Source organism: Argopecten irradians, chromosome 4 (assembly GCF_041381155.1).
Source record: "Argopecten irradians isolate NY chromosome 4, Ai_NY, whole genome shotgun sequence".
Lineage (NCBI taxonomy): Eukaryota > Metazoa > Mollusca > Bivalvia > Pectinida > Pectinidae > Argopecten > Argopecten irradians.
The window spans coordinates 50,326,494-50,351,822 of record NC_091137.1 but is presented as its reverse complement, the minus strand read 5'-3'; the positions used below and the strand labels follow the sequence as shown (position 1 = coordinate 50,351,822).

The 25,329-nt window shown below is 38.0% G+C and overlaps 1 protein-coding gene across 1 annotated transcript in view; it reads right to left on the bottom strand.

The window, feature by feature from the left end:
* LOC138322343 (SUN domain-containing ossification factor-like) overlaps positions 1–25,329 on the bottom strand; it is a 55,547-nt gene that overhangs the window by 21,117 nt on the left and 9,101 nt on the right. The window contains exons 2-14 of the mRNA XM_069266381.1: positions 19,263–19,344; positions 17,854–17,916; positions 16,858–16,875; positions 16,765–16,805; positions 15,534–15,692; positions 13,847–13,973; positions 12,586–12,703; positions 11,402–11,588; positions 11,046–11,153; positions 10,365–10,532; positions 5,564–5,640; positions 5,142–5,213; positions 4,653–4,724 (exon numbers count right to left, since the gene is read on the bottom strand). Coding sequence (XP_069122482.1) covers positions 4,653–4,724; positions 5,142–5,213; positions 5,564–5,640; positions 10,365–10,532; positions 11,046–11,153; positions 11,402–11,588; positions 12,586–12,703; positions 13,847–13,973; positions 15,534–15,692; positions 16,765–16,805; positions 16,858–16,875; positions 17,854–17,916; positions 19,263–19,344 — 1,292 coding nt within the window. The remainder of the gene's footprint in view (positions 1–4,652; positions 4,725–5,141; positions 5,214–5,563; positions 5,641–10,364; positions 10,533–11,045; positions 11,154–11,401; positions 11,589–12,585; positions 12,704–13,846; positions 13,974–15,533; positions 15,693–16,764; positions 16,806–16,857; positions 16,876–17,853; positions 17,917–19,262; positions 19,345–25,329) is intronic.

Below are 25,329 nucleotides of genomic sequence, written 5' to 3'. Positions count from 1 at the left end.
GATAACTTGTTAGCTCACCATAGACCATGAATTTGTTTGTACACTTTCTTAACTTCAGGATTGTTTTACAAAATTACAAATGAATTTTTCTACAACATTTTTTTATTTTAAAATCCCCATGCCTCTGATGAGTATCAGTATAATAAAACTGTCATTACAAGTGAATCAAATATTTTCAGTTTAAGATGAACAGGAAGAGATACATTCCGTTATTTCTTATAAATAGCAAACATCGATTTAATTGTTTGTTCAGCAGGTTTTTTCCCTTTCTTTAAAAACGCTACCATAAACATTATTTTCTGTACATAGATATGAAAACAATTCTTATAAATCTAATTCTGTAGACCATCAGATATTTCTGATATCATAACAGTGTTATTGGCAAATAATATGATAAAAAGTTTGGGATACGTTCCAATATCATATAAAGTAAAAACTGGCATAATATGCGCAGGTATTTTTTAGGGCTGAAAATGCTTAAAAAATCTACTATCAGTATATTTTGCGCATCAAAAAAATGGGGAAAAACAATGTCCAGGGAGTCCCAAAACCAATGCAAAATATTCCCCATTAATGCTTGACAACTTGCACAAAAAGTGTTGTATTTAGAAGAAATAACATACGAAAACCGCATTGTGTTATTTTTCTTTTATTGGCCACCGTAACCTGAAACTGAAATATCTAGCAGATGTCCAAAATATCGGCGGTCTGGTCCGCCGTACTCTGTGCACATGTCAATGTTTTGCGATATTACACACGAATAGTAATCAGGAATATTTGAAAAGAGTAGAATATATTTACTTAAATTGGCACAATAAGTAATTAGTGTGTTTGAGATCATTAACAATCAACAGCAATCAGCTAGCGGATACATAGTTTAGCTTGCAACAATCACAGTGTGCATTATTTGTCAAGATTTGTAAGACAAAATATTCTTTTCCACCAGGTAAGATTCTAAGTCATAAAGGTAGATTGAAAATAGGAAGGGAGATAAAATAACCAGATAAATATTTGTAGCGAGATCAGACTGGGTTGATTATCGGTGATCAGGTAGCTCAGTCGGAAGAGCTACATTTTCTTCTCTCCTGTTACAGAATTGGCACCCAACTAAATAACCAACGGTTGTGGTGTTTGAAAGGGTCTTGTATGTATTAAAAAAGGAGGGAGGGGTGTAGCGGGACTGGACTGGGTCGATTATCAATGACCAGGTAGTTCAGTCGGTAGAGCACTCAGCTAGTGTTCGGAGAGTCCCGGGATTGAATCCCGGTCTTGCCGCTACATTTTCTCCTCTCCTGTTACATATGGTACCATACTGTGCATGTAGATATTCAAGGTAAATCAACAATGTTTGCTGATCTTGCAGAATTGCCTTACAGTGTTATAATGAATGCAGTAAATGTATGTCTCATTGGTGTGATTGATTTAAAGGCAGTTCATGTGGTGACCGAAAAAAGAAGGTAAAATCAATACTTTCAGAGTGATCAGGGAACATTGATAGTCAAGGCGGGGAAAACATAAGACGACCTGTGTTATACAAATTAATGTTTAATTGATATTCATTAAATTGTCTCGAAGGTGATGATTAGTGTGTTATGAACGATAAGCTTAATATGTTTTTGACAAAAAATATAAACAGCTAATGTCATATCGTGTTTTAAATTTAAATAATCTTTTATTCATTCATGGGGCCGCGGTGGCCGAGTGGTTAAGATGTACCGACATATTACCACATGCCCTCCACCTCTCGGTCGCGAGTTCGAATCCCATGTGGGACAGTTGCCAGGTACTGACCGCTGTCGGTGGTTTTTCTCCGGGTACTCCACCAACAAACCTGGCATGTCCTTAAATGACCCTGGCTGTTAATAGGACGTTAAACTAATCAAACCAAATTATTTATTCATTTCATTTCAAGCATGTACATGTCATAGAATATAAACAAATATCAGGTTTATACTTAAATCATATTACAGTTAAATTCACAATAAGGAATTTGAAGATGATGATAGTAATTATTTTCGGATTGAAAATGATTACAATACTAAGTTTCTACAGTTGAAAATTATTTCTTTTTGTTCACACAATTCTTCTCCTAGACTGTTTCCAGTTGAAATGATACATGCATGCTGACATTCTGTAAAACATATGGAAACAATAAATGTATTAACTGAGTAATTACTGAAAAAGCTGATATCATATAATAAACATTTCAATCATAAATAGCAATACCAGCATAGAGGAAATATTATTGAAGTTTAATTCCCGCTGTTCTTCAGTCCTCCTGTTCTAACACGTAAGAGTTTTGTCCTTCATAAATTGATTGTAATATAGCAGTTTTTATATAATGTGCACAAAGAAGTATAAATATACATACGTATGCATGGGTACAATGGTAAATTAATAAATTATACAGAAAATGATGGTGCTGATCATGAAAAGTGTAAAGTCGATTTTGTTGAGTAAAAAGTTAAAAAAATTGTTCACACCCTAAGATGTAATAGCACTAAAAACAGTGATCATGTGGGCTTTTGTGCGACTGCATTTGTAAGACTGTGCCAGGTGGTAGAGATTAGTTCCGCTCCAGTGATCACACAATGAAAGTGAGAGTCGGGAATATGTTTATGTGAGTTTTCATTGCTAATCTCTGATGCTTGTTGGTAAAATAAACTCAGGATAATTGCTAAACAATTAACAGTTTTCTCTACATTTGTAACAGATTGAAACAGCTTTTTAAGTGCCGTTCTACGGAAGAATTATGAAAAAGAAATCGGTATTTTCGTCCATCTAGTAGTTAAAAAAACACCACTTCGAGTTATATGAACATTCCATATATGATTTATGTCATTTGGCCAAAAATGTACTTCGTATTACCTAGTGTAATGAATATGCTGTATGTATATATGATCAGAACGTCAAGCTCCTGTGGTGAAAATAACTAAAATGTCTGGATCGCTGAATCGCTAGTATGTAGATATAATCTTTTAATCTAATATTCATACATGTGCTTATACAATTATCGATAATTGTGGATGTGGTAAAATTCATACCTTATTAACTGCCGTTAGTTTTAAGATTACGCCACCTTAGACATTTACAAAATGTTCACCGTCTGTCAGTAGACAACATTTGTCCAAAATTTTGTTAGAGTTGTCTTTCTTCCATTGTAGTTTTACGTCCATGTCATCCTGAACTCATCGGGTATTATCAGAAGAAGAAGGCCATGTGCCATAACACAGCAGTGATAAATGCATCTCCATTTCGCCATGAAATGTATTTGCTCCGAGACAAATTTGATTCAAATTACAAATTATATTATGGTATCAATTTCGGTGTTCGAGGTGAAATATTGATTTAATTTTTTCCGTTGCGGGATAACTGTCACTTATAGGGAGTATACGTCTGGGGGGAACCATAGGTATTTAGCACGCTGATAAGTCAAAGACCCACTATATTAGTCTATAGTAGGTCTTTGACTTATCAGTGTGCTAAATACCTATGGGGGAACCAGCTTCGAAGCGAAGCATTTTTGAGACGAAACGTCTTCATTCATTGTAAACACCATTTTGGGGACGAAAAGTCCAGATACTTTGTAAACAATTCAGGTGAAAATTTTCAAACCAAAGATCTTTTGGATAGTGTATATAGTAAGGATATGAAAGCCGTAATATACCATTCCTATTTCAACGTTACAGATACGCTTATTTCAGTAACTTTTATATTCAAAATTTGCTATTTAAAATTCCCGGTAAAATCAAAGTTGTTGAATACACTGCCACTAAGAGCGCTAGTATCTGCGAGCCATTTCTTAGCCAATCATATTGAGGAAATTGATTGTAAGAGAATTTTGCAACCACGATCACAATGGCGAGGTGACCCTCGCCAAAAACCCAACATTGATACTGTTGTCTAACTCAAGCCAGAGTGACCTTAAGGTGCATTGTCCTCAACTCAATGTTCAATAAAAAGCTGCATAAGAATGCCACAACATAATCAACAATAGCCTATACTTCTTATGTAACTTACAAATAACTCTAATCAACAATAGCCTATACTTCTTATGTAACTTACAAATAACTCTAATCAACAATAGCCTATACTTCTTATGTAACTTACAAATAACTCTAATCAACAATAGCCTATACTTCTTATGTAACTTACAAATAACTCTAATCAACAATAGCCTATACTTCTTATGTAACTTACAAATAACTCTAATCAACAATAGCCTATACTTCTTATGTAACTTACAAATAACTCTAATCAACAATAGCCTATACTTCTTATGTAACTTACAAATAACTCTAATCAACAATAGCCTATACTTCTTATGTAACTTACAAATAACTCTAATCAACAATAGCCTATACTTCTTATGTAACTTACAAATAACTCTAAAATACATGAGTCATATATAAGATGATACGATATAAGACTGCATTCAAAGTTTTCTCGAACAAATATTTAACAAACAAGTTTATCAAACTATAAACTTTATCTAACTTCTTTTTTTACTGTATGGTCCCCAGAGGTTCGTTATAACCATATTTTACTGTGTAGCAACATAAATTAGACAATATCTCCTCCTTTGTTATGTTTCCATGGTGACAGGAACATCTGATGTCAGTAACAGTGACAAATGTTTGATTATATCTTACTCAGTCTTTGTTCTTCCGTTTTCGTCTTGTCTTCAACATTCAATACTTTCTTCACGATCTTTATCATAGACTCTGAAACAACAACACAACATATCATTAAATACGGAAACAAAAATGATTTCTTTCATAACTCACTTATCAGCATTAGCCATGGTTACAGTTTCCAATACATTAACAACTTATGTGTAGGGCTGGCAAACAGATTTTTTGGGGGTATCTGGAAGGCTATCCAGTTAAGTGACTTATCAGCTGTGCTGCCAAACAGATTTTTTTGGGGTATCTGGAAGGCTATCCAGTTAAGTGACTTATCAGCTGTGCTGCCAAACAGATTTTTTGGGGGTATCTGGAAGGCTATCCAGTTAAGTGACTTATCAGCAGTGCTGCCAAACAGATTTTTTGGTGTATTTTATCTAATTAAGTGATTTACCTGTTGCGCTGACGAAGAGATTTTTTGGTGTATCTGAAAGGCTATCTAATTAAGTGACTTACCTGTTGCGCTGGCGAAGAGATTTTTTGGTGTATCTAAGTGGCCTTCCAAGTCCTCAACATCATTCCCCATGGCTGTAGTGTTAGAATCACTCCAAGTTAATAACATGAACATTTTAATGACAACCTAAGTATATGAATATTTTACATATTGTAGACCTAAATATTGTAAAACTATTGTAAAACTAAATATTGTAGATCTGAACTAAATATTGTAAAACTGTGTTTACAGTGAATGTAAAAACAAATGTCAATATGCCTTTATTTTGAATGTTGCCTACAAACAATTGGTTGCAGAATAAATACAAGGTTTATTTTTGTACCTGACACAAAGAATGAGATCCTATCAGCCTTCCTAAGTCACCTTGTAAGACAATAACCAAGCATTCTCACACCTGTTTTTGTGTGACACATTATCATGTTACCTGGATCTAAGTCTGTAGCACTGTCATCTATCTGTTGTCCCATGTAAGCATCATATTCCACCAGCACACCCAAAACTCTGAAAGGTCAAATGTCAAAGGTTACCATTCCCAAACTTTGTAGGATCAAAAGTTATGGTCTAATTTAGCTGAGCTAGAGTATGATGTGAAAGAGGCCTTGTACTGACCACTGTTAGACAAAGGCTAATATTGATCACCTGTGTTCTATAACTCATATTATTAATAGAACAAGAGGCCCAGAGGGCCTGTATCGCTCACCTGGTTTGTAATGTAGTAGTGTAAATCCTGTTAGCCAGGTATATTATGTAAGTGCTTGTGATTTGGGTTGTGAAGGGAAGTGTCATACTGTGCCAGCATCATGATGGTCAGCTAGGTCAGACATCCCACTGGGTCAAGATAAGGCTTGACACTCTACCTCTATGAATAGTTGTTTTTGTTTAGTAGATTAAATGTACTATTTCTAATTAGTAATAACTATTTAGAGAATAAGATAGATATCAGCTGAAAGAGTAAGTTATGCAGTTTATGAAGATGTTTTTATTATCTTAAACAATGCGGTAGCTTGAGCACTGTATTAGTTTATAAGTCATTTGAGGTATGTAAAAGTAATTAAAGAGTAAATTAAGTAAATATGATGTGTTTAAAGTAAAACTAAATTGATATGGTTATAATCTAGATAATGTGTTCTAGGGATGATAGTTTATAGATTTTAAATATCATTATTGGTTTTGTCAGGAATTAGGTTTAAAGTTTAATAAGAAACACAGTGTTGTGGATTCTGGGGTCAGCCTGGGTTTTAGTAGGTGGCCTTAGGGGGTGACTTCTCTGAGGGTCACCATGAACTTATATATATGTAAATTTAGGTGTGGCGAGAGAGCTAGAGCAGTAGAAGAGTAAGAGCAGGAAGAGCAGTAAGAGCAGAGAGTAAGAACAGAGAATTGGAGCTAAGAGATATAAAACAAAAGAGAGAGAAACCTTTGAGTATAAGAGATATTTAGAGATTGTGAACTTATTGTGAACTGCATTTATAGATGTTGAATGGAAAATAAAACAAAAAAGGAAAAGAACAAAAGTCTCCAGTGATCCGTTACAACAGTAATGCCAAGCAATATTCTGGATACAGGTTCATTGTTTCTTTTCTGAAAGAATTCAAATATTTACCTTTAATTCCCCCTATTGGGCCCCACCCTTCCTGACCCTTGGGGGTCAGCGCCAAAATTTATAGAAGTTCTGTTCCCCTTCCCCCAAGGATGTTTGTGGCCAAATTTGGTTACAATCCATGCAGAACTCTAGGACAAGTAGCGATTTATAGGATTAACCTTTATTTCCCCTATTGGGCCCCGTCCCTCCTGCCCCTAGCGGGTCAGAGCCAAAATTTATACAAGTTCTGTTCCCCTTCCCGCAAGAATGTTTGTTGCCAAATTTGGTTACAATCCATGCAGAACTCTATGACTAGTAGCGATTTATAGGATTTACCTTTATTTCCCCTATTGGGCCCGCCCCTCCTGCCCCCAGGGGGTCAGAGCCAAAATTTATACAAGTTCTGTTCCCCTTCTCCAAAGGATGTTTGTGGCCAAATTTGGTCACAATCCATGGAGAACTCTGTGACTAGTAGCAATTTATAAGATTTACCTTTATTTCCCCTATTCGGCCCTGCCCCTCCTGCCCCCAGGGAGTCAGAGCCAAAATTTATACAAGTTCTGTTCCCTGTCTCCCAAGGATGTTTGTGGCCAAATTTGGTCACAATCCATGCAGAACTCTAGGACTAGTAGCGATTTATAAGATTTACCTTTATTTCCCCTATCGGGCCCCGCCCCTCCTACCCCCGGGGGCTCAGAGCCAAAATTTATACAAGTTCTGTTCCCCTTCCCCCAAGGATGCTTGTGGCCAAATTTGGTTACAATCCATGCAGAACTCTATGACAAGTAGCGATTTAAAGGAAATGTTGACGGACAGACGGACGGCCTACTGACGACGGACGCCGCGCCATGACATAAGCTATGACATGGCATTGACATTACGTCATGACATTACCGGCCCTTTGGGCCAGGTGAGCTAAAAATGTGCAAAATCTGTATAAAAACAAGAGGCCCAGAGGGCCTGTATCGCTCACCTGGTTTGTAATGCCAAGTAATGTTCTGAATACAGGTTCATTGTTTCTTTTCTGAAGGAATTTTAATATTAACCTCTAAATCCCCTATTAGGCCCCACCCCTCCTGCCCCCAGGGGGTCAGAGCCAAAATTTATACAAGTTCTGTTCCCCTTCCCCCAAGGATGTTTGTGGCCAAATTTGGTCACAATCCAAGCAAAACTCTAGGACAAGTAGCGATTTATAGGATTTACCTCTATTTCCCCTATTGGGCCCCACCCGTCCTGCCCCTGGGGGGCCAGAGCCAAAATTTATACAAGTTCTGTTCCCCTTCCCCCAAGGATGTTTGTGGCCAAATTTGGTTACAATCCATACAGAACTCTATGACTAGTAGCGATTTAAAGGATTTACCTCTATTTCCCCTATTGGGCCCCGCCCCTCCTGCCCCCGGGGGGTCAGAGCCAAAATTTATACAAGTTCTGTTCCCCTTCCCCCAAGGATGTTTGTGGCCAAATTTGGTTACATTTCATTCAGAACTCTATGACTAGTAGCGATTTAAAGGATTTACCTCTATTTCCCCTATTGGGCCCCGCCCCTCCTGCCCCCGGGGGATCAGAGCCAAAATTTATACAAGTTCTGTTCCCCTTCCCCCAAGGATGTTTGTGGCTGATTTTGGTTACAATCCATGCCAAACTCTAGGACAAGTAGCGATTTAAAGGATTTACCTCTATTTCCCCTATTGGGCTCCGCCCCTCCTGCCCCTGGGGGGTCAGAGCCAAAATTTATACAAGTTCTGTTCCCCCTCCCCCAAGGATGTTTGTGGCCAAATTTGGTTACATTTCATTCAGAACTCTATGACTAGTAGCGATTTAAAGGATTTACCTCTATTTCCCCTATTGGGCCCCGCCCCTCCTGCCCCGGGGGGGCCAGAGCCAAAATTTATACAAGTTCTGTTCATCTTCCCCCAAGGTTGTTTGTGGCCAAATTTGGGTACATTCCATTCACCTATGACTAGTAGCGATTTAAAGGATTTACCTCTATTTCCCCTATTGGGCCCCGCCCCTCCTGCCCCTGGGTGATCAGAGCCAAAATTTACACAAGTACTGTTCCCCTTCCCCCAAGGATGTTTGTGGCTGATTTTGGTTACATTCCATGCCAAACTCTAGGACAAGTAGCGATTTAAAGGATTTACCTCTATTTCCCCTATTGGGCCCCGCCCCTCCTGCCCCCGGGGGATCAGAGCCAAAATTTATATAAGTTCTGTTCCCCTTCTCCCAAGGATGTTTGTGGCCAAATTTGGTTACATTTCATTCAGAACTCTATGACAAGTAGCGATTTAAAGGATTTACCTCTATTTCCCCTATTGGGCCCCGCCCCTCCTGCCCCCGGGGGGCCAGAGCCAAAATTTATACAAGTTCTGTTCCCCTTCCCCCAAGGATGTTTGTGGCCAAATTTGGTTCTAATCCATGCAGGACTCTATGACTAGTAGCGATTTAAAGGATTTACCTCTACTTCCCCTATTGGGCCCCGCCCCTCCTGCCCCTGGGGGATCAGAGCCAAAATTTATACAAGTTCTGTTCCCCTTCCCCAAAGGATGTTTGTGGCTGATTTTGGTTACAATCCATGCCAAACTCTAGGACAAGTAGCGATTTAAAGGATTTACCTCTATTTCCCCTATTGGGCCCCGCCCCTCCTGCCCCTGGGGGGTCAGAGCCAAAATTTATACAAGTTCTGTTCCCCCTCCCCCAAGGATGTTTGTGGCCAAATTTGGTTCCAATCCATGCAGAACTCTATGACAAGTAGCGATTTAAAGGATTTACCTCTATTTCCCCTATTGGGCCCCGCCCCTCCTGCCCCTGGGGGGTCAGAGCCAAAATTTATACAAGTTCTGTTCCCCCTCCCCCAAGGATGTTTGTGGCCAAATTTGGTTACAATCCATGCAGAACTCTAGGACAAGTAGCGATTTATAGAAAATGTTGACGGACGGACGGACGACGGACGACGGACGACGCCATGACATAAGCTCACTGGCCCTTTGGGCCAGGTGAGCTAAAAACAATAATAATTTCTCATTGTGTTGTATAGGACTATGTATGGTTTAGTCCCTTTTTTGCCGCAATCATCATTCTCACAAACCAAGTGTCACGAAATTAAGCTGTTATAATGAAATATTTAGTACATCCCTGATTTAATTTTAAACATAATTATTCTAATTTTTCAGCTTTACTTGCCATGGTAACTACCCGAAATATGTATGAATGAAGCAAATTAAAAAATATTGGCATTTTTGCTGTGTTTTGTCTAAGAAACAATACAGCGCAATCTTACTGAGAATATGTAGGCACTAGATACATCATTAGGAGAAATACAAGTTTGTTCAAGGTTATGCTCTATAGTTTGTGAAGAACAAATTTCCACATTTTATTAATTTATGCATGATTAAGGATGGTTACCATAACAACTACATAGGCAATGATACACCACCATCTCAGACCTATTGTATCCAGGATATACTTGATATTTGAAATTTAAAAATTTAATCACTAAAAAAACAGACTTAAATTCTGACAGATTTAAAGGGCATCCACAAAGGACACAATTAAACCATACATACTTCTCTTCTCAAACTAGGACTATTTTTCCCCCTTTTTTCAGGTGTCCACCAGTGGTAGTAACACAGTGTATATCACTCACCTAAATATTGTTAGAGGACAGAAGTGCTCTTCCCCAAAGTGGTCCAATATCTCTACCCTGACAAACTTGACATAGTCATTGAAGTCGTCTGGAACAGTAAAAGTCTGTATGGCTCGAGCTTCTGTGGCACTGAATGGTTCCATCATCTGCCAGTCCTTCGTGGGGTACCTAAATGTATAACCCATTGTGATTGGTTCTCTCAAAACATTTCATTGGCCCTTCACTGATCAATGTATAACCCATTGTGATTGGTTCTCTCAAAACATTTCATTGGCCCTTCACTAATCAATGTATAAGCCACTGAGATTGGTTCTCTCAAAACATTTCATTGGCCCTTCACTGATCAATGTATAACCCATTGTGATTGGTTCTCTCAAAACATTTCATTGGCCCTTCACTAATCAATGTATAAGCCATTGTGATTGGTTCTCTCAAAACATTTCATTGGCCCTTCACTGATCAATGTATAACCCATTGTGATTGGTTCTCTCAAAACATTTCATTGGCCCTTCACTGATCAATGTATAACCCATTGTGATTGGTTCTCTCAAAACATTTCATTGGCCCTTCACTGATCAATGTATAACCCATTGTGATTGGTTCTCTCTAAACATTTCATTGACTCTAGATCTTCACTCTTACCAAAATGTGTGGGTTGTGAAGTGATTGTTAAGTACCTACCCTTCACTAAACTGGACACGAAATGTGCGTGGTTGTGAGGAGAAAAGTTCAAAGCTAGCCACCTCCAGGGACTTCACACGGGCCGGTTCACACAGCTCGATCACAATCCTGTATCACAACAAATGAATATTTACAATATACATACAGAAAAACTGTGTTAGTGTTTTTTATATGTTGCTTGTCATGTATTGTTAGCCATGAATTGTACCTTTAGCAGCTCGTTTTGTGACCAGAAAGTTCTACTACATGGAATAAGCTGTACATTCAAGTCTTTGTCATACTTTATATTGTTACAACAATAACACTCATTATTTATTGATTTTATGCTTGCTATTCTAGCCTTGACAGGTTTTTACCATTTTTTAGCTGCCTTGCAGGGATTGATCATGTAGTCATCCTTGTTAGAGGTGAGAACACCGCCAGCGTTTTCCACCTCTGGGTTACTAGAGATGACTTTGGCTCCACACTCCCTTGATGCCACGTTCACCACACGCTTCTGCTGCTTCATTTGAAGAACCTCAGTACCAGGAATGTCAGCCAGCTCTGTAACATTTACTGCGTTATAAACACACCTCAGAATGTCAGTCAGCTCTGTAACATTTACTGCGTTATAAACACACCTCAGAATGTCAGCCAGCTCTGTAACATTTACAGCCTTTTAAACACACCTCAGAATGTCAGCCAGCTCTGTAACATTTACAGCCTTATAAACACACCTCAGAATGTCAGTCAGCTCTGTAACATTTACAGCCTTATAAACAACCCTCAGTACCAGGAATGTCAGCCAGCTCTGTAACATTTACAGCCTTATAAACAAACCTCAGTACCAGGAATGTCAGCCAGCTCTGTAACATTTACAGCCTTATAAACAAACCTCAGTACCAGGAATGTCAGCCAGCTCTGTAACATTTACAGCCTTATAAACAAACCTCAGTACCAGGAATGTCAGCCAGCTCTGTAACATTTACAGCCTTATAAACAAACCTCAGAATGTCAGCCAGCTCTGTAACATTTACAGCCTTATAAACAACCCTCAGTACCAGGAATGTCAGCCAGCTCTGTAACATTTACAGCCTTATAAACAAACCTCAGAATGTCAGCCAGCTCTGTGTAACATTTACAGCCATATAAACAAACCTCAGTACCAGGAATGTCAGCCAGCTCTGTAACATTTACAGCCTTATAAACAAACCTCAGAATGTCAGCCAGCTCTGTAACATTTACAGCCTTATAAACAAACCTCAGTACCAGGAATGTCAGCCAGCTCTGTAACATTTACAGCCTTATAAACAAACCTCAGAATGTCAGCCAGCTCTGTAACATTTACAGCCTTATAAACAAACCTCAGAATGTCAGTCAGCTCTGTAACATTTACAGCCTTATAAACAAACCTCAGAATGTCAGCCAGCTCTGTTACATTTACAGCCTTATAAACAAACCTCAGAATGTCAGCCAGCTCTGTCACACTTACTGACTGAAACTCACCCCTATGGGATTCGACCATGCGACCTTGTGGTGGAGGTTCCATAGATGAACTTACTACTTTGTTTCTTTTTCTCCTCCTCAGCTTGTTTGTTCTGTTCAAAGAATTCTGTGAATGTCTGGAACTCTGGGTCTACATGTTCTGGATCGACCTTCTCCTCCAAGTTGGTGGTATCCTGGATTGATACGTTATTCTTATTAGCAAAATATAATTAAGGACATTATGTATTAAAGTTTATGCTTTTGAATGTGGTTGAAAATAGTTTTCTGAGTTTAACAATTATACAAAAAAAAAAAAAAAAAAAAAAAAAAACCAAGGACATAGTCATTCAGATCCCCCGCCAATGGAGATATCAAAGCTGAAGTAAGTTTGATTGTGGAGACTTATGTGTATGAAAAAAAAAGCAGGAAAAAGTGGAAAAAATGAAAACCTAAAAATAGCAAAAGGTACTACTAGACCATAAAATGGAAACATATAAATGCTGGTTTTAGAGTTATGCACCCGAAATGAACCTGCTATAAAAATATGATATTTTCAGCAATGTTTCTATGGTTACAGAAAAAAGCACAAAAAGTAAAAACCTAAAAATAGCAAACGGCACTACTAGACCATAAGAACAATGTGTCTATGAAGTTTCATGGAAATATCTCTGCTGGTTTTTGAGTTGTGCTCCGGAAACGACTCTTACACAAAAATCTGCCATTTTCAGCAATGTTTCCATGGTTACAGAAAAAAGTACAAAAAGTGAAAACCTTAAAATAGCAAAAAGGCACTACTAGACCATAAGACTAATGTGCCTATGGAGTTCCGTGCATATATTTCAACCGGTTTTCCAGTTATGCTGCGGAAACAAACCTGGTACATATTTTCGGCAATGTTTCCATGGTTACGGAAAAAGTGCAAAACATGAAAACCTAAAAATAGCAAAAGGCACTACTAGACTATAAGAACATAGTGTCTATGAAGTTTCGTGGAAATATCTCTTCTGGTTTTAGAGTTATGCTCCGGAAACGAACCTGGTACAAAAATATGATATTTTCAGCAATGTTTCCATGGTTACGGAAAGAATGCAAAAAATGAAAACCTAAAAATAGCAAAAGGCACTACTAGACCATAAGACCAATGTGTGTATGAAGTTTCGTGGAAATATCTCTACTGGTTTTAGAGTTATGCTCCGGAAACCATTCGTACGGACGGACGGACAGACGGACAGAACCCATTTGTATATCCCCCGCCAACTTCGTTGGGCGGGGGATAATAAAAAAATTTATGAACCAAGAAGCTGATGTTGCATTACATATATCAGACATCACTCTACCTTGATCTCTGGGCTAGTTTCTATCAACTCAGATTCGGGAAGTTCAGGAATCGCAGCACTGTCCTCTGATAATTGCTTGATCTGTAGATCTTCTTGGCTCACAACAGGCCCAGTCTGGTGATCACCACTACAACATCACAGTACACATCAACCAAATCAGATTGGATCTAAAGTTCTTCTGTGAGGAGTTCTAAGAATTTGTCTCTTGAATGATACCCTACTATCAACAGAACATCAGACCATCATATAAATGTGTCTAATACAGTTGTGTACGTTCTTTTCTACCACAATACATAATCATCAACAACCAAATGCTATCCTGGTGCTGCACTCTGATTGACACGTAAACAGGGCTGATTGACACGTAAACAGGGCTGATTGACACGTAAACAGGGCTGATTGACACGTAAACAGGGCTGATTGACACGTAAACAGGGCTGATTGACACGTAAACAGGGCTGATTGACACGTAAACAGGGCTGATTGACACGTAAACAGGGCTGATTGACATGTAAACAGGGCTGCCAATTGGTAACAATGCTTTGATATTTATCTTAGTAGGAAACATAAACGTACATGTATATAGTTCAACAACCTTCAAGTATCTACAGAAATTAAGATGTAATAAGGCATTCAGTGAATATATCATTGTGTTATTTATAATTCAAAAAATTTGTTATCAATAAATTTCTTGAAACAATTAAGACTTTTGAATATTAATGAGTGGTTTTTTCCAATGAAAATTTCAAAACATCTTATTTGCATAGGTCAACAAATAACGTTTATCTTAATCTGGTTTACTTATAGACACAGGTCACACAAATCGCAATTATTAGATATGAAATTTATTAATTTTGTAACTTAAAAAACATCATATATTACTAGTGTGAAATGAAAAGTTATATACAAAAAGTTTCAATATAAATATTTCTACATCTGCCATAATTTTGTCTATCTCACACAGCCTTTCCCTACCTCACATGACCTTTCCCTATCTCACATGACCTTTCTCTATCTCACATGACCTTTCCCTATCTCACATGACCTTTCCCTATCTCACCTGGCCTTTCTCTATCTCACACAGCCTTTCTCTATCTCACAAGACCTTTCCCTATCTCACATGACCTTTCTCTATCTCACATGACCTTTCTCTATCTCACATGACCTTTCCCTATCTCTCATGACCTTTCTCTATCTCACATGACCTTTCCCTATCTCTCATGACCTTTCTCTATCTCACATGACCTTTCTCTATCTCACATGACCTTTCCCTATCTCACCTGGCCTTTCTCTATCTCACACAGCCTTTCCCTATCTCACATGACCTTTCCCTATCTCACCTGGCCTTTCTCTATCTCACATGACCTTTCCCTATCTCACATGACCTTTCTCTATCTCACATGACCTTTCTCTATCTCACATGACCTTTCCCTATCTCTCATGACCTTTCTCTATCTCACATGACCTTTCCCTATCTCTCATGACCTTTCCCTATCTCACATGACCTTTCTCTATCTCACATGACCTTTCCCTATCTCACATGACCTTTCCCTATCTCTCATGACCTTTCTCTATCTCACATGACCTTTCCCTATCTCACATGACCTTTCCCTATCTCTCATGACCTTTCCCTATCTCACATGACCATTCTCTACCTCACATGATCTTTCCCTATCTTTAGACCTACCTTTTTATGACCTCTATCAGTTGATCTGTTCCCCCTTGAGTTTCCTGTTCATTCTTTGTTTCTTCCTCGACTGCAACATTTTCACCAGGACCACCATCTGTAGTTGTTGTTGTTGTTGTAAGTGGTGCCTCGTTGCTTTTTATGTCCAAATTTTCAGACCTGGACAAGCATACAATAAACCGACCATAGGACTCCAAAGTAAATCACATCCACTGTACAATTACAATGTACCAAAAAATTCCCAGCAGAATAATTAAGTTTTTATCATGCTCTGATAAAATCACTAGAAATTCATATTTCAGCCAAATTTTTTATTCAAGCTATGTTCCCCTTCCAAACTTTGGGCCAGGTGAGCTAAGTTAAAATCTTAAGAATGTTATAGACTTGTGATTGTGATAAGTTCAGCTGAAAACAACAAAATCAATTTAGATATTGCCATAAAATTTAAATTTTAGACAAGTTGACCATGATCAAGGTCCCTGTTTTCCCATCCTTGACTGGGTTATCTCCAATATATGCCTGGGTTATCACCCATACTTATCTGGGTTATCTCCCATACATGCCTGGGTTATCTCCCATACTTATCTGGGTTATCTCCCATACATGCCTGGGTTATCTCCCATATTTGTTTGGGTTATCTCCCATACTTGCCTGGGTTATCACCCATACATGCCTGGGTTATCTCCCATACTTGCCTGGGTTATCTCCCATACATGCCTGGGTTATCTCCCATACTTGTCTGGGTTATCTCCCATACTTGTCTGAGTTATCTCCCATACTTGTCTGAGTTATCTCCCATACTTGTCTGGGTTATCTCCCATACATGCCTGGGTTATCTCCCATACTTGCCTGGGTTATCACCCATACATGCCTGGGTTATCTCCCATACATGCCTGGGTTATCTCCCATACTTGTCTGAGTTATCTCCCATACTTGTCTGGGTTATCTCCCATACATGCCTGGGTTATCTCCCATACATGCCTGGGTTATCTCCCATACATGCCTGGGTTATCTCTCATCTTCATTTATCATTACAGTATAAGAGAAAAAAGATCAAACATGGGCCTGTCAGGTAGACCGGGATATCTCAACACTCAGGAAAGATTTTGAACATCAACCCCCAGCAAGCCACGGGTTGATATACCAAAATATTTCATTTTGGTTGAGATACCCCTGTCCACTTGACAGACCCATTCTATTAATCGTCTAGGCCCCAGATACTGGTGCTTACCTGAGCTGTGTTTTGTCCTCATCATTGTGTAATGTTCTGTCACCTTCACTACTCTGTAATGGGTAGAAAACCAAGCATGTTATAACATGTTATTACGTCACCTTCACTACTCTGTAATGGGTAGAAAACCAAGCATGTTATATCATGTTATGACATGTTATTAAAGACAATATTCAAAAGAAATACATGTACACAGAAACTACTATATTTCTGTCATATAACAGACTCATTTTTTTTCCTTAACTAAGATGTCCAAATCTCACATAGATCAGTCTGATCCTAAGAGATCGGGTACATTCAAATTCTCAGATTTTAATCGTTGGTTAAGTTTAACGTCCTATAAACAGCCAGGGTCATTTTAGGACATGCCAGGCTCACATCTCTTTATCTTAATTAGTATATATGTCTTACTATTTCAGCAGGATAGTAATGCCAAAAGAATTCTAATGAAAACAATAGTTATTAAATCTTAAACAGCTACCTTGGGACCTAACTTTCATTCTCATGAAGCTGAAGTGTTGATATGCAGTGGTTTTTGAGCTACCCATTAGAGCCCTGGTGTGTTTATCGGAGGACACCAGTGTCCAATCAGTTGAAATCTGGCTATGAAATTGGGTAGTGTTATATGGCCAGCCGAGTTATAGACCTTGGCACAGTATTACATATATATACATAGAGAAAAATTCTATAGAGTCAAACACCTGTGGTATAACAAATATGGAAGAAAACATCAAAATCATATTAACAAGTTAAGATTGAAACACCATACCTGATCACCTTTTGTAATCAATCTCCACGTAACAAGACATACAAGTTCTGTATTCCAAACACTGAATCACTAGCTAGGAGACTTAACATGGACAACTTTCCTAGATACCAGGAAAGCTTTTCTTTAATAAAGCCGTAAAAGAATGATTGATCACTGAAAATCTTTGAAAGTTTCTATTCAATGCTGTTCATGTAAATTATAGACTAGATGACATTGTGGCCACTTATCTGTGTGTCCCCAAATCAACAGAGCCCCGGTCTGCTCCTTGTATACTGTCCATAAAACTGTCATTTTTAATTGATTCTCCCAATGTTACCTACTTCAGTGTCTGTAGTTGTGCAGGGCAACAAATCTGGAGTTGTTCCTCTAGGGTCCACAGGAATCTGTTAAAATAATCAAACTTTAAAACAACATAAAAGAGTTGAATATTTCATTGTGTCTTACGATGGTGATACCCTGGTGATACGCAATTATTGAATACATTTCAGAAGTTCCCAAAACCTTTTTTTTTGGTACATTCTAAGTTAAAAGTGTGACCAAGACCTCGTTTTGTTATACCTGGGTAATGCATATTACATTTGCCTAGGTGATCATATATATATATATATAAACCAAGAAAAAAGTACGTGTCCATGTAGAGTTGATTATATAAAAAATAAAAGTCAATGACTTTCCTCTCTGTCCATTCACCATTTCATGATGGCTCTTCAAGAATATGTTTATTTTTCAAAGAACAAATAGCGTGATGTCACAAATATATAGCGTGATGTCACAAGGTACACACGTTTACATAACAATAATATGAAGTTGCGCCATTTTCTATTATGGCCTATTGAGAGTTGGTTTTAATATTTTTATAAGCTGATTCTCTTTGTTTTCCAACAATATATATATATGTACAGGTTGGTAATTTTAAATTTTCCTATATGACCTTTTTCATATTTGAACCATTAATTAACCTTAATTGAAGGTCAATCTCCGGACGAAGCACTGCATCCATACAAGCTACATATAGAACCAATATGAGGTCTCTAGGCCTCTCTTTTTTTATTTTTTGTTTTCTTTTTATTATTGACATGAAATCATTCAAAAGCTTTGCTATCATTTATTTCTATTTGACCCCTGTGGCCTTTTGTTAATATTGATAATTAAATGGCAGCCTCAAGGATGCGACTCTATATAAATACTTCCTCAATATACAAATAGGACGATGTACATGTACATGTTTTACAACAGATAAACGTACTAGTAAACACCCGGACATAAGGAAGCATGGTACAATTTTCATTCAGATCTTTAATTTTAGCTCTGCCACATGCACTAATAACAATTATTTCTATTTATCTTTTATTCAAACTAAATGAATTGTAGATTTGATAAACAAAAGGCAAATGGCCCTAACAACCATCTGACAACCTAGGCAATAGTCTTATAAGAATTTGATAAGATATGGTGTCATGGTGGCCAATTTGGATTTGCAATTGGGAACAATCCAAAATATAACAACACTTTGTCCGGACTATATCAGGATCATTTCATGCAAATTTCAGCTTAATCGCACTGGTAGCATTGTGAATTGGAGAAGTTCAAAATGTGAAAAGTTTACGCACGAAGGATGACGACGGACGAAACATGATGACTATAGGTCAGATCGGGTTAGATGACCAAATAAAGTTAATAGTAGACAAGAAGAATGGACGTCTCCTTATATTGATAAGACAGAGCTTACATTTGTTTGCTCCACAGCTGATTCTATCTGGCTGCTGTCTTTGGTAACAGTTGCTCCATCATTTTCTGATATAACACCAAGTCTACAAAAACAAAATCAGTAAAAATATCAATAATATATTCATGGTGACAACAGCTGTATGTCCAACAGGATGAGGAAAAACAAGAGAACACCAACAAGATCCAAAGAAAGACAAAGTCTACAAAGGGCGGATCAATAATCAGTATAACTTTAGAAAAAGTATTTCTCAGGCCCATGTTTATTTTGATTTTGGCAGAGTATCCGGGAGAAAACCACCTACCTATGGTATTCACTTAGAAAATTATAATTTCAAATGTATGCATATTGTGTGAAAATACCAGAAAACAAATTAAAGAGACAAGAAAAAGTAAAAGCAGGGGTTGGGCCATTTACTTTAAGATTTTAAAGAACACATCTAATAGACTAATACTACTTATACAGTAAGACACCTTTAAATCGAACTGCAGGTGACCAGTAGTCAAGGACCATGACCTTTACCTAATTGTGTTGCTTGGTGCAGTCAGGTGTGACACAGGTAAAACAATTCAAGGATGAACATCTGTTTGACGAATAGATGGTTTCTTTACAATGTATTTGATGGGAAGGGGATATATTTCAGTTCGAGGAATGAGGGGTATCCGAGGGGTATCCGAGGGGTATCCGAAGAAGAGCAGTTCAAGCTATCCACGGTTTTGTAACAGACACTGTACAAGGGAATTCGAACATTAACGGCCGAGATCGGGACCATGTGGTCAGTTCGAGAAATGGGGTATTCGAGGAATGTGAGCTCGACTTTGAGTTAGAGGGGTTATACTGTATAAGAATATATGTATATATATGTTCATTGGAGCGTGTGACCAGGATATCTTTTAAGGACTTCAAATTAATTGAAAAAGTCAAATAGGGAATTGTCCTTCTTATTGCAACAGCATAAAGATGTGTTAATTGTGAAAAACATACAAAACATAACGGGTAGATATCCCCTGAAGTTATATTAGTTTAAAAGAACAGGAACTCATGATAAAATATACCTTCCACACATATAATAACATGGTGACTGATATATGGGTTATGATATCCATTCATGGATCAACTGAGAAAGGATCATTACACGTGGCAGTTAGGATGATTAATGATAAAGCACATAGGTGAGTTCATAGGTCAATGTACCCAAGGGTGTGTGACTATCTATGTACCGCAAGGTCAGTATAACACTACAGTTACAAAGTTCCATAAATGACCCAGTCTATCAGACATCTGTTCAAAACACAATAATTTATATAGCTCTACAGGTGTCACAAATGTAATATAATATTCCAACTCAGCCCAGGTTAACAGCTGATCACAGTCATAACCGGGCTGACAAGCTGACTAGAAATTATTTTAAAATTAATATTGTTGTCTACAATACAATTCAAGTAAATGTCATATTTCACCCAATAAGCGCACCCCCCCTGTATCTATAAGTGTCTCTAGATCTTCACTTTTTTGAGGCCTGAATTTCACTTATATTATTTTGTAATAAATGTACGCCACAATATCCTATACCAAATTTTCTTGAGTGTATCCCGCAGGCCCAATTCCATGGCTTGTAAACATGTATGCTGGTTTGTTTTTACAAATTGATTGATGGCTTACTTTTGTGAAATTAAAGGTCAGTCTAAACTTGATCCTATTAATTAATTAAGTGATCTCTCATTATTTCAACATTTCATGCGTAATTAGCTTAATCACATGATTAGTGAAATTTTGATTTCTCATTTGCTGTAAAAATTGTGATTTATAAACTTGTTGTAAAAACGGATTTCGAGTCTTCTGACATTTTTTAAAGTTACTATTTCGAGAAGTTATTTTATCTTCTTTTGAAGAAAATTGTTAACCTGTAGTTAGCCTAATCAGCTTTTGAATAACTAAGCCCTGGATGCTTAATTATTGAATCAAATACTGTATTAGAGCCAATAAGCGCCCATGTCCCTATAAGCGCCCCTCACCCTTTTTGAGGCCTCAATTTCAATACGCCAATTCCAGGATACAAGGAACTCTTCTGGGTGGGCGGTAGAAAACGTTGATTTGGTCATGTGACCGCGAAAAATTTAGGGCACATTTTTCCGTCATGGCTGTGACACTTATAGGCAGAGAATACCAATGTCCGGGTAAAGGTCATAGTCGGTAATATTTGCTCGATAACGGAACTAAGATAAACTGTTATGTTTTGTGTTTCTTATTTGTTATTGATTTTGGGGAAAATGCACCAAGGTAAGTTTTGAAATATTTGTGAGTGAGACGTCAGATACCGCTGATTTCCAACTGCTAGGCGACAGCTCCATTTGATGCCGTAATTTACATGTCATTTCCTTATGAAGTGTCTAAATTCAATTTTCGTGCATATTTAGATTTAATTTTATACAATATGTTCTGATAATTAATGTTAATTGTTCTATCATGATATGAAATTTTCCACCCGTGTTCAATCATTACATATGCCGCCATTTTGTTTCAAATGTGCCCTAAATTAAGTCACGTGGTGTTGAAAGTCACGTGACTAAACTGACTGAATGTTGTATCCCGGAATCGGCGTATTGCCCAGGCATACATAAAGACTAAAACAACACAAAACTGTATAGATTTACAATAATTTTGTCTTATTAGCACCTTTTCATTTTTTCAAATTTTTAAATGCCCTTGGCGCCTATTGGATCAAATACGGTAAGAAATGACCTTGAATGTTCTACACTTTGTTGATCAGGATGAAACAGTAATGGACTTTTTATTCTGCCTAAACAACAACTCTGTTCAATCCAGATGGTTTACAGAATAATGTGGCGTTTATGTAATGAAAGCTATCCAGATTGTAAGAATTAGATTTTCCAATCAGATTTATTTTTGGCATCATTTGTCAGTGACTTTCTCCAGGCATACATGCAATAAATGCATTGCTCTGGCGTATCTCCAAGTTTCTAGACATCCATGTGTGATTTCCTGAAACTCTCTCTGGAGATAAATCTGACACCATCAATATGAATATGTGCATTCTTGCAATGTTTAAAACAATCCAGAACACATATGTGTCCTAGCTATAACATCAGAACACTTTCCAGCTTTCTTGTATATCTGTAAACTAGTTAAAGCACTGCACTCTCATCCTCCGGACTCAAACACAAAGAACATCACAAGATTCACAACAGCGTTCTAAAATCCCTTAAATCATAGAACAGGTCTATTCCCCTAAAAACATAGAATTCCCCTCAAATCATAGAACAGGTGTGTTCCCCTCAAATCATAGAATTCCCCTTACATCATAGAACAGGTCTATTCCCCTCAAATCATAGAAAAGGTGTGTTCCCCTCAAATCATAGAACAGGTTTAATTTGTTCACCTAAAATCATAGAACAGGTCTGTCCCTTCAAATCATAGAATAGGTGTGTTCACCTCAAATCATAGAACAGGTCTGTTCCCCTCAAATCATACAATAGGTCTGTTCCCATCAAATCATACAATAGGTCTGTTCCCATCAAATCATAGAATAGGTCTGTTCCCCTCAAATCATACAATAGGTCTGTTCCCCTCAAATCATACAATAGGTCTGTTCCCCTCAAATCATACAATAGGTCTGTTCCCATCAAATCATACAATAGGTCTGTTCCCATCAAATCATAGAATAGGTGTGTTCACCTCAAATCATAGAACAGGTCTGTTCCCCTCAAATCATACAATAGGTCTGTTCCCATCAAATCATACAATAGGTCTGTTCCCATCAAATCATAGAATAGGTGTGTTCACCTCAAATCATAGAACAGGTCTGTTCCCCTCAAATCATACAATAGGTCTGTTCCCATCAAATCATAGAATAGGTCTGTTCCCATCAAATCATACAATAGGTCTGTTCCCATCAAATCATACAATAGGTCTGTTCCCATCAAATCATACAATAGGTCTGTTCCCTTCAAATCATACAATAGGTCTGTTCCCTTCAAATCATACAATAGGTCTGTTCCCATCAAATCATACAATAGGTCTGTTCCCATCAAATCATACAATAGGTCTGTTCCCTTCAAATCATACAATAGGTCTGTTCCATCAATCTACATAGGTCTGTTCCCATCAAATCATACAATAGGTCTGTTCCCATCAAATCATACAATAGGTCTGTTCCCATCAAATCATACAATAGGTCTGTTCCCATCAAATCATACAATAGGTCTGTTCCCCTCAAATCATACAATAGGTCTGTTCCCCTCAAATCATACAATAGGTCTGTTCCCTTCAAATCATACAACAGGTCTGTTCCCATCAAATCATAACAGGAACATGAAATTGTTTCCTACCAGTCCTTGATATTAGTATTTATATATATTATATAAGGCTATAAGCAGAAAATTGGAATTTCCTCCTCAACAAATCTAAATCAAAGATCATATATTTTTCAAATATATAATTTCTTATTTTCTCAGTACTGATATGAATTTCAAAATTTTAAAGATTTTGATATAAAACAATTATACTATGCATACAGCATGATCCTGAGCAAAAGGTGGAGATGGATTTTATTGAATAGATCTTTCAAACAGTTACGGTATTACAATATTGTGAAAAACTTTTCGTGTGTTGGATGTTTTTGACAACATAATATATAAAAGTACATGTACAGTAAATGTGTTTTACTTTGGAAGAGTTAATTAATTCTTTATGCCCAAGGGATATTTTCCACTAAAACAAAAACAATAAATATTAAAAAGACCACCTGTTTCATTGAAGCATAACCTGTAAGTGTAAATAGATATTTAAATGTAAATTGATACTTTGAACGTCTATATATATAGCTTGTAAACATTTTGTATACACTTACAGTATGTAGGTCTCTACTGAAGCCTTTTATCTCGTTTTGTAGGTTAAGCTACACTATAACTACAGGTAAACACACTGGCTTTAGAACTTTAATTTAATGTCAATATTATATGACCTGTGTTGATGTCACAAATCACTCTATACACTGATATCACCTCCTGTCTAGTGTTTATGGACCCTACCTCAGAACAATCCCTGAGCCTTAACAATAGGACCCTAGCTCAGGACAATCCCTGAGTCTTAACAACAGGACCCTACCTCAGGACAATCCCTGAGCCTTAACAACAGGACCCTACCTCAGGACAATCCCTGAGCCTTAACAATAGGACCCTACCTCAGGACAATCCCTGAGCCTTAACAACAGGACCCTACCTCAGGACAATCCCTAAGCCTTAACAACAGGACCCTACCTCAGACAATCCCTGAGCCTTAACAACAGGACCCTACCTCAGGACAATCCCTGAGCCTTAACAACAGGACCCTACCTCAGGACAATCCCTGAGCCTTAACAACAGGACCCTACCTCAGGACAATCCCTGAGCCTTAACAATAGGACCCTACCTCAGGACAATCCTGAGCCTTAACAACAGGACCCTACCTCAGGACAATCCCTGAGCCTTAACAACAGGACCCTACCTCAGGACAATCCCTAAGCCTTAACAACACAGGACCCTAGCTCAGGACAATCCCTGAGCCTTAACAATAGGACCCTACCTCAGGACAATCCCTGAGCCTTAACAATAGGACCCTACCTCAGGACAATCCCTGAGCCTTAACAACAGGACCCTACCTCAGGACAATCCCTGAGCCTTAACAATAGGACCCTACCTCAGGACAATCCCTGAGCCTTAACAATAGGACCCTACCTCAGGACAATCCCTGAGCCTTAACAACAGGACCCTACCTCAGGACAATCCCTGAGCCTTAACAACAGGACCCTACCTCAGGACAATCCCTGAGCCTTAACAACAGGACCCTACCTCAGGACAATCCCTGAGCCTTAACAACAGGACCCTACCTCAGGACAATCCCTGAGCCTTAACAACAGGACCCTACCTCAGGACAATCCCTGAGCCTTAACAACAGGACCCTACCTCAGGACAATCCCTGAGCCTTAACAACAGGACCCTACCTCAGGACAATCCCTGAGCCTTAACAACAGGACCCTACCTCAGGACAATCCCTGAGCCTTAACAACAGG